Source organism: Hippocampus comes, unplaced genomic scaffold (assembly GCF_001891065.2).
Source record: "Hippocampus comes isolate QL1 unplaced genomic scaffold, H_comes_QL1_v1.1 scaffold451, whole genome shotgun sequence".
Taxonomy (NCBI): Eukaryota; Metazoa; Chordata; class Actinopteri; order Syngnathiformes; family Syngnathidae; genus Hippocampus; species Hippocampus comes.
Window position 1 is genome coordinate 87,218 of NW_017806218.1, and position 9,626 is coordinate 96,843.

Here is a 9,626-nt window from a genome sequence, read left to right on the forward strand (position 1 = left end):
TTAATTCCAGGTGCTCCATACACATCCAGTCGTTGCATTTGATTACATGTCTCCTTGCATTACATTCAATTTAAAGTGTCGAATCCTCACATCGCAAAATAAATCTTCTTTAATGTGTTAAGGGTTGAATTACTTTTTCAATAACTACTTTCTTTGAACAGGCAATTTAACATAAGTCAAACAAAAGCATTACACTGGTGCCCTAACAGACACAATAAATCAAAAAGGATAGAAAATACTGTGCATTGGTCAAGAGTATTCCATCAAAGCGGCATTTTGAATAAAATTCCAATCATATAACTTCAATTAGATAGATAGATAGAGCGATTCAACCAAGAAATGGGAAATGGGAACTTAAAGTGCAGGGGAGATATTTGTTGTTCTTACTTTTAATCGAAACTGGCAGTAAAAAAATACAAAATATTAAATGTCGTGTCCCAGCAGAGGGCGGTGTGTGAAAAGGAGTATGAAACGACACAGATTTTAAAAATTAAAAAAAAAAAATTACTCTGCTTCACAACAGTTCTGAGGGGAAAGTTGCTAGCTAAAGTGAGTCCCTTACCCATAATCCACAGCGTGACCCGAAAACCTGCAAGAGGTCTATCGAGACTTAATAGATCGCTTGCAGGTCTGAGGTGACGTCACCACAACCCTTGTGTCACGTGCTGAGTTCGCCGCTGTCGGGGATTGAGAAGAATTTGAAAAGAGCCCGAGGGGGACGAGAAGGCGGCGGCAGGTGGTCCTCAGACACAGGTGGGAACATGGAATATCTCATTAAAAAAACAAAAAACAAAAACATTGCACATGTTCGTTTGCCGTCCGCGGAGTCATCAACGCGACTCGAAATGCCTGACGTAATTTTGGAAGCTTTGTGTGGCTCCTGAGAGTCAAGTTTGACAATTTTCTACCTGTGCAAACGTTCTGTTGGGCGACATTCGTGTTGGCTTGATGTCAGCACGAACATCCGACCGTATTTTTTCAGTATGTCGCCCAAAAATATAACAAAATGAAAAAGAAAGAAAAACGGAACAACGTTATGTCAAACCCGAGAGAAAAATTGTGCCCCTGAACGCCTCATAGTTTGAGTCCTCACCACTCCAGGTAGATGTTTTTTTTGTTTTTTGTTTTTTTCACATTGTGACAAATTTAAATGTTATTTAACCTGTTATTAATACATATTTTTAATGATCACTCAGTACTCATATTTTACACTTACCAGGCACTTTATTATTTTGCCTTTCCAGATCTATCTGTCTATATACAGTATATAATAATGTTCCCTTTTAGTTAGTGTGAGTTTAGTACTGTGCTGTGTGTGTGCGTGTGTATGTATTTAGTCTGATGCATGATACATCATTTTTCATTTTAATTTGGGGAAAATACTCTCCGAGGTCCACGTGTGCTGCTGCTTGGATGGACCGCACGTGGGCTAGGGAAAGCTAGATTTGCCAAATAATCTGCTAAACAGGATTAACACTACTTAGCGTCTCGCTCGCCCCACCGGGTGTCACAGTCAGGTTTGTGTTGTTGTCCAAGGTTTTTTGTTGTTGGTTATTGAAACCTCTGACAGAGGGCACCGACAGTAAACCCCAAAAAATCCGGTTCTCATGTTTGGTCCAAATGGAACTCAATGGTAGAGTTCATAAAGCTGACAGACGTGTGTTGGTATGTATGTGCGGACACGTATGTGGCAGGCAGCCATCAGCATGAACTACATGGGCCAGCTGGCGGGCCAGGTTCTGGTGACGGTCAAGGAGCTATACAAAGGCATCAATCAGGCCACGCTGTCGGGCTGCATCGATGTGGTGGTGGTGCGCCAGCCCGACGGTTCCTTCCAGTGTTCTCCCTTCCACGTACGCTTTGGAAAATTGGGAGTGCTGCGCTCCAGAGAGAAAGTGGTGAGTGCCAGTCTCTCATAAAATTTTTCGGAAAGTCTCACAAAATTTGCTGCAGTAGCTTTTTTGATGAGGTTGCCCGGGAGATGGTGAAGTCCGATGAGATTTGTCAGAGTCCGGTGAGATACGCCCAAAGTCCAAAATTTTCAGAAGTTTCACAAGATTCCCTGGAATCTCACAAAACTTGCCAAAGTCTCAGAAGCCCGAGGAGGTTCTCCAGAGAGTCCAACAAATTTTTATTGATGATCCTGCAGATCGACATAGAAATAAATGGAGAAGCGGTCGAATTGCACATGAAGCTTGGAGACAATGGCGAGGCTTTTTTTGTCCAGGAGACAGAACAATACGATGTAAGTGACACATTTAAGACCCCCCCCCACACACATCACCAATTTCCTTTCATGCTAGCAGGAGATGGTCCCAGCCCACCTGGCGACCTCACCCATCCCCACGGATGATGCCCTTATCAAGAACCAAGAACCGGAAGGTGGGAAACGTCGTCCCCTCAATGGCTCTGAAGAGGGACCCAACGCGACGGGGAAGAAGAAGAAAAAACGGAGGCGGAAGCACAAGGTCGAGTCCCGCAAGGAGGCGCACAGTCAACCAGTAGTGGGCGAGCGAGAGCTGCCTGGGCTTAGCTCGGATGAGGAGAGATCCTCGCATCGCATCGAGTGAGTTGCATCTCCAGCCCAGCAACCCTAATGACAACAATTACGATTACGAAATTTTGTCTTCAGAGCATCCACAAGGGACAATGCGGAGCACTTCCGATATTCCCCCGCCTCCAGCCTCGAGTGGGACAGCTACCCTTTCTCCGATGGCGACTGGTCCCCCTCCATCGAGTGAGTCCAGAGTTCTTTCCAAGACGGCGGACACAAAGAGAAACCGGTTGGGTCACCCTTTGCTCTCCTGCCATTGCAGTAGCATGATGTCTGAGCCTGATCCGGCATCGCCTAACAGCGACTCAGAGCTCATGGTGAAGACGGCGGAGAGCGCGCTCCGGGCCGACGCCCACATGCAGTGGAGCTGGGGCGAGTTCCCGGAATCCACCAGGGTAGGGACCAATAAACGTTTGTTGCTAACACAAACAATGCCGATTACTGAAGAGGGGGATTCTTTTGAAATTTGCCAAAATCTAGCAATCTCTCGATTTGTCAGAATCCCACAGAATTTTTTTTTTTTCAAACAGGTGACTAAAAGGGAGAGGTCCAGACCAAAGATGCTGACCATCACTCCCTCAGAAAGTACACATTTCCGGGTCATCTCCGGCCTGGAGGAGCCAGACGAAGATCCTCTCTGCAGCATTGTTAAACCTCAAGTTCAGAACGCCGACCCAAAAACAACAGAGCTCGGTGGGAAAGGTGCTCACACGACCAGGTGGACATCTTCACCACCGAAGCCCAGAGAGTCCGATACCAAGTTAGCAGAGATTGCTGTGAAGAGACAAGGTAAGCGGACGTCTCCTAAGAGTTGCCGAAATCTCACAGGATTTACAAGGTTCGCATGATGAGATTGGCCGTCGTCTCTCAGGAGCAGCCAAAGAGTCTCATGAGCTAAGATGAACTTTCCCGTGATTTGCTCCAGTTGCACAAAATTAGCCAGAGTTTCGTGAGATGCGCCGAAGACTCGTGAGATTTGTGGAAATCTCACCAGATTTGCCGGAATGTCAGTAGATTTGTGGAACTCTCGTGAGATTTCCCAGAGGCTCGTAAAATGAATCTGAAATTTTTCGCAAGAAAATTTGACCAGAAAAAAAAAAAAAATCTCAATCTCTCCGAGAAATCTCATGAGATCCGCAGAATCTGTCGTTTCACGAGATTCTCGCAAGATTCTTCGTAAGGTCTCACGACATTTGCCAAAGTTGAACAAGATTTTTTTTTTCCCCAACTGTCACACCCACCCCTCTGCTTTACATCTCTCATAACAAATTGGTATAAGAAAGACAAAGCTAGCACAGGAAGGATGTGGCGTACAAGAGAATAAGAATAGGAAGCGAAAAAAAAAAAAGTCCCAAGTCATTCTTTTCTCACAACACCGCCGCTTCCCCTTTACCGAGGCGTGAGAAAGAGGAGTCAACATCAGGGACCAGAAGACATCTACCTGGATGACCTGAATGCACTTGAACCCGATGTCATCGCTCTCTATTTCCCCAAGAGGTAAAGGTACCTTCTTACAGGCTAACATGTTTCATCTCATTCAGGAGGAAAGAGTAACGACTCGAAAAAAAAATGTCCACCTGTGTCCCCAGCGAGTCAGGCCAGGTTGCGAGGCCCTGGACGGAGACGACCGTGATGGGAGGGGCTCGCTCAGGTTCGCAGTCGCCGCAGTCGGTGGGCAGTAGCAGCGGCGGCGGGAGTCTCGGCGACAGCGGGGCCGAGTGTCTTTCCGACTCGGCCGCCGACCTGCCCGATGTCACGCTGTCGCTCTGTGGCGGCGGCGGGGCCGGCGGCGATGACTCGGAGATCAACAGTGGTAAGTGGCAGCACTGGCGCCATCTGCGGGATGGTAACAGAATACAACCATTTTCATTTTTTTAATTTCATGCAGAGAAATTCCTGGAATGCATTGTGAGCTATCATGAGTTTGCGGAAAACCCCGCAATGATCGATAATCCTAATTTGGTGGTTCGGATTGGACACAGGTAAAACGACATCTTGTTTGAAACGGATAACTCCTTGATGTCCACGTTCTCTGTAATAATAATTTCCTTGTATCTTCTCACACAGATATTACAACTGGACTCTGGCGGCGCCGCTCATCCTCAGTATGCAGGCATTCCAGAAGAATCTCCCGAAGGTAATTTGCTCCGTGTCCCTCAGGTTTGACCAAATCTCCCAAGATTCACCAGAGCAGTGTGAGATCGGCCAATTTTGAGTTGTGCTCATGAGATTGACCGAGTGTCATGACCTTTGCCAAAGTCCAACAAGATTTGCTGATGCCTGACGACATTTTGCAGAAGCGATTTTTGACCGTGGAGTGTCCATAACGTGAATGATTTTCCACACGTGCAGGCCACAGAAGAAGCCTGGGTGAAGGACAGGATGCCCAAGAAGTCCGGGCGATGGTGGTTCTGGCGTAAGAGCAGCGTCAAGCAGGTCATCACACGTCTTCAGAATTTGTTTTTGCATTGCAAATATATGACGATTATATAATCATGCAAATAAAACGAGTGGAGCACACCTGCTTTGCGTTCAGTCGTCCACAGAGAGCAAGCTGGAGCGACAGGAGAGTTCAACCAATGAGAATTCGGCTCTCAAGACGGGCCCTAAAGCACAGTGAGTCACCCGAAACAAAAAGTTCTCCCCTCGAGTGGTCCTCAACGGTTGCAAAATCGCCACCCATTCGATAACAATTCAGAACAATAACCTTCAAGTGATGCTTGGCGCTCCCTTCAGACAGAAAACATCCGAATGGTCAAGTGACGACGAAAGCAAAGAGCTCATCGGCGTGATCGGCGGCCGGGCGCCAAGCGAGCGCGCGCGGACGGAAGCCTCCGGCCCCGCCTACAAAAAGTCCCTGCGGCTCTCGTCGGAGCAGATCGTAAGACCCAATCGCGTCAAGCTTTGAAAAGGAAAGCTTTTAAATTTCTCTGCGTGCACGCAGGAGGGTCTGAAGCTGAAGGAAGGTCCCAATGACGTGACGTTCAGCATCACCACTCAGTACCAGGGAACGTGTCGCTGCCAGGGTACCATCTACTTGTGGGACTGGAACGACCAGGTGGTCATCTCCGACATCGACGGCACCATCACCAAGTACCGCAGTCCTCCTCTTCTTCGTACCCCTTCAATTGATTTTATTGATAATTGTGTTGTTTTTTTGGCAGGTCAGACGTGTTCGGTCATATCTTGCCTCAGCTCGGCAAAGACTGGACACACGAAGGAATCGCCAAGCTATACCACTCCGTGCACCAGTACGTTCACTCCCCTTTCCCCCGTGCCCAAAAAGTGCTCCGGGATCACTTACTCGGTCTCGTTTTGTGTCAGGAACGGTTACAAGTTCCTGTACTGTTCGGCGCGAGCCATCGGCATGGCGGACATGACGCGGGGGTACCTGCAGAGAGTCAACGACGGGGGCACGCTGCTGCCCAGGGGGCCGCTCATGCTCGCGCCCAGCAGCCTCTTCTCCGCCTTTCACAGGTACGCAGACGGCACATCTCCCGTCAGGCATCGCATCTGTTGCAACTTGATGATGTCGGGTACCGACCTGATGAGTTACCGGATTTGTTAGAGAGATGATCGAGAAGAAACCCGAGAAGTTCAAAGTGGAATGCCTGTCGGACATCAGGAAGCTTTTTTCCGCCGGCGTGCATCCGTTTTATGCCGCGTTTGGCAACAGAGAGAGTGTGAGTATCCGCGATGCTTTTTTTTAATTTGTGAAATCCCCGCCGCGTTCTTCCAACTTGCTACGGTCTTCCAGGACGCGTTGGCCTACCGGCACGTGGGCGTTTCGGCTTGCCGCATCTTCACGGTGAACCCCAAGGGGGAGCTGATCCTGGAGCAAGCCAAAGGCAACAAAACTTCGTGAGTGCACGTTTCAAACAGTGCTTCTCAAACTTCTCACATCAAAAAAAAAATCCCTAGCTCTCCAATTACCACCATGATGACCAACATTAAAATACATAAGCATAGTTGCATATAATGAAAACATAAAGGTCAAATAAAATGATCTAAACAGCACTAAAAGTACTTTCAAGTGAAATACAACAGAACTGTACTTGGCAAATGAATGAAACTTTTTTTCTTTGAATCCAGTTTAAGTCACTTTAACATGACGCACAGTTGTCTCCTCTGTTGGCGGTCAGATACACGCGCCTAGGCGAGCTGGTAGAGCACGTGTTCCCACTGCGCAGCCGCCAGGACGCCGCCGCCTTCTGCTGCCCCGAATTCAGCGCTTTCTCATACTGGAGGCAGCCCATCACGCACGCCTGCTTGGAGGAGCTGCTTTGACGACGGATGCGTCAGTCACGTTGTTAGCATTAGCACCTGTTAGCATGACTCATTTTGGTTGCTGAATTGATCAGGTTGACAGTTAACAAGGAGACGTACACGTTGTATGTGATCACTTCTTTCTGTGAAAGGGGCAGTCTTTCTTTGTGTGAGGAAATCACATGGATATTTTTAAATGTTCATTAAAAAAAAATGATATTGGTGATTTATTTTGCTTTTTAGAATTTAATGTCGTTAACTTTATTAAGAATGAATCGGAGTGTATATAGCATAATATGAACTGATCATGTCTGAACCGAGGGAAAGTCTCTTGTAATGCCTTCTGTGAGCGTTAGGGAGCGCTGTTGTCACTGCAGAAACTAAATGAAAGTTTCATTTGGCTTCTACTGAGAATGAACTCCAGGATGTGCATGAAACAGTGGTTGATTAAATTTTAAAAAATCACATTTCAGAATGTATACCATAAAATCACACCAATTATTGCAGCCGTCAACGTTAGGCAGAAGTTTTTATTTTCAAAAAGCCGAATTAAAAAAATACAACAATAAAAATGAAATACAAGGAATTGTCATTGATCACTAATTTTGACACCTTCCCAGATTCCAAAGTTGATAAATAGTATGAAGCACTTATTTTGGTACACCCTCCTAAGGTTGGAAGGTGGCCGGATGGTGCCAAAAGTGGTATGGAGCACTCATTTTGCTACCCTTCAATCAGGGTTGATGATTTTGGTGAGTATTTTCACACACTTCCACTATTTCAAGGGTGCCAAAAAGTGGCCTGTATCACTCACTGATAAAATGACCCTATGTTTGAAGGGTGCCAAATAGTGACATGGGTCACTTAATTTGTTCCCCTTCATAAAGAATATACGATGTCAATCTTTTACCTTTTTGCATTCTCCAGCTCTGACATGCGAATCGGCGATGGCTACCGACTAGACGTGTAGAGCAGTACACCGCTGAAGGACGACAGGAAGTGGGTGGAGTCTGTGGCAGTGTTGGCGAGCTTCCCCGCCATCAGCGTGAGGGTCGCCTGCTCGCCCCGCCTCATGGGCACCACCAGGGCGAGCGAGGCGGAGGCACAGAGGCCAGGGCATGGCTTAGGGGCCGCCCCTGATGTGGAGTCCAACCTGTGGATGACGCGCTGGTCCACCGACAGGACCACCTCGATCTTGGTGCCGGGCTGGGCACCGAGCACGGCGCTCAGTAGGTAGCGGCCGTCCACGGGTGCCGTGAAGATGCCTAGCAACACAGAGGTTGTTGTTATTGGATTTGCAGAGCACAACTGCAGTAAGCTTTTTAAGCAACGTAGCTAGCATAGCATGAGATAGCTAATTAATGAAATTAGAACAGCCTGCTAGCTTAGTGCTATCACGAATGGAAAATGCCATTGGATTGTTCACATTAGCATTGATACTCGCGCTTTGACCAATCTTTACGCGGCAGATATTGAAACACAAATGGTTCAACAACACGTGTCGACATATAATATCACAACATATACACATTTTCTTTATCCTCTGCAAAACATTTATGGAAATTTATTGTACTTGTGATACTACTCTATGTACTCACCTGTCCTGGGGTCATAGTGGCCTCCATCGTTGACCAGCACCGCGTCGAATCGGATGACGCCCGCCTCGCCATGAACGGGCGGCAGAGTGAGGCCAGCGGAGAAGGAGATCTTGTGGCCGATGAGCCGTGCGTCCGCTTCACAAACAGGAAAATGCGGCTAATTCCAGACCAGGTTAATGAAAGCGTAGGAAAAAAAAAACGACATGACTTACCAGCAATGGAAGGAAGAGTGGATTGTAGCGGCCCAGTGAGTTTTACTGGTGCAGCTGAGAAAGATGAGAAACAAGATGCTCAGCCATATGCTGCTTCATCACGTTGCAAACCCGCAAAGACATTTGAGTTGTAAACTCACCCGGCGCGCCGGCGAAGCCGAGCACAGGCGCAAAGCTACCATGCGTCCCTTTGGGAAGCTTTGACGACAGCGTCATCTTACCCGGGGGTCCCGCCGATGCCGTTTTCTGGGGCGTGTTCTCAGGTCTGGGGGGAACCACCAAAGGAGGTCCTGCATCCACTGTCACGCCTATTGAGTACATACGGGAGATACTCAGCCATAGATTTATCCAGTTTGTTTCCTTGTGACATCTAATGATTACAATCATTATTTTTGTAAAACCAATTCTACGAAATAATGCGATGGATAAGGATGACGGGTCTTCGGGATAGAGCAAAGTCCATAAATGGTGCCAAGAGGTGGATGACTCACTACGATACTGTATGTACAAACAGCAACAGGCCCGTTTACGCAGCGAGGCGTGATGCGTGCGTGGAAGCCAAAAGGCATTGCTCAACCCGAGTGGGCGCCGTTAAAAAAAGCGCAGCATGTGTATTCAATCAGCGCCGCTTCCTGCGACTGACGACGCACCGGAGTGAAAATGCAACGTTTTTCCAAAAAAAAACCCGACAACTGTTTCGCAAGACTTGTTTGTTTGCTTCAAGCAAAAAAAAAATAAAAATAAATAAATAATGCAATGCACTTCAAACGAGTCTGACCCCTGCGCCGTATTGGCTTGCGGGACATTTGCACTGTGATGGCGACCTGTCAAGATTTCCACTTGCAGACATACTGACGCTGGAAAGTGGCCGCTCTAAATCTTTACGCAGCTTATCTTGGCATGTTTGGCCCCGAACACCTCTCCACCCCCGCCGCCGCCCCCGTCACGCATTTGACCTTCCGCAGCTGAGTGAATCTCTTCTGGACACAAAAGAGG

The 9,626-nt window shown here is 47.6% G+C and overlaps 2 protein-coding genes across 6 annotated transcripts; one reads left to right on the forward strand and one right to left on the reverse strand.

Moving 5' to 3' along the window:
* Positions 1–547: 547 nt before the first annotated feature.
* LOC109506903 (phosphatidate phosphatase LPIN2-like) lies at positions 548–7,274 on the forward strand. 5 transcript variants are annotated; one of them, XM_019855935.1, is made up of 20 exons: positions 548–753; positions 1,695–1,898; positions 2,150–2,245; positions 2,307–2,566; positions 2,633–2,737; positions 2,817–2,949; positions 3,085–3,343; positions 3,952–4,051; positions 4,144–4,367; positions 4,443–4,536; positions 4,622–4,691; positions 4,907–4,990; positions 5,091–5,170; positions 5,291–5,435; positions 5,499–5,647; positions 5,719–5,805; positions 5,879–6,031; positions 6,123–6,237; positions 6,312–6,415; positions 6,697–7,274. In XM_019855935.1, exons 2-20 carry the CDS (start codon positions 1,707–1,709, stop codon positions 6,839–6,841), a joined length of 2,595 nt encoding a protein of 864 aa, XP_019711494.1. In that variant the 5' UTR covers positions 548–753; positions 1,695–1,706; the 3' UTR covers positions 6,842–7,274. The 5 variants fall into 5 exon arrangements, with proteins under 5 accessions (XP_019711494.1, XP_019711491.1, XP_019711493.1 ...); XM_019855932.1 differs by having other exon boundaries at positions 2,304–2,566; positions 6,697–7,257; XM_019855934.1 differs by having other exon boundaries at positions 1,699–1,898; positions 2,304–2,566; positions 6,697–7,257.
* A 58-nt stretch (positions 7,275–7,332) lies between these two features.
* On the reverse strand, positions 7,333–8,990 carry LOC109506904 (EMILIN-2-like). Its single transcript, XM_019855937.1, has 4 exons — positions 8,771–8,990; positions 8,631–8,684; positions 8,419–8,553; positions 7,333–8,085 (listed from the first exon to the last, which is right to left on the reverse strand). The coding sequence occupies exons 1-4, from the start codon at positions 8,949–8,951 to the stop codon at positions 7,772–7,774; spliced, it is 684 nt and encodes a 227-aa protein (XP_019711496.1). The 5' UTR covers positions 8,952–8,990; the 3' UTR covers positions 7,333–7,771.
* Positions 8,991–9,626: the final 636 nt, after the last annotated feature.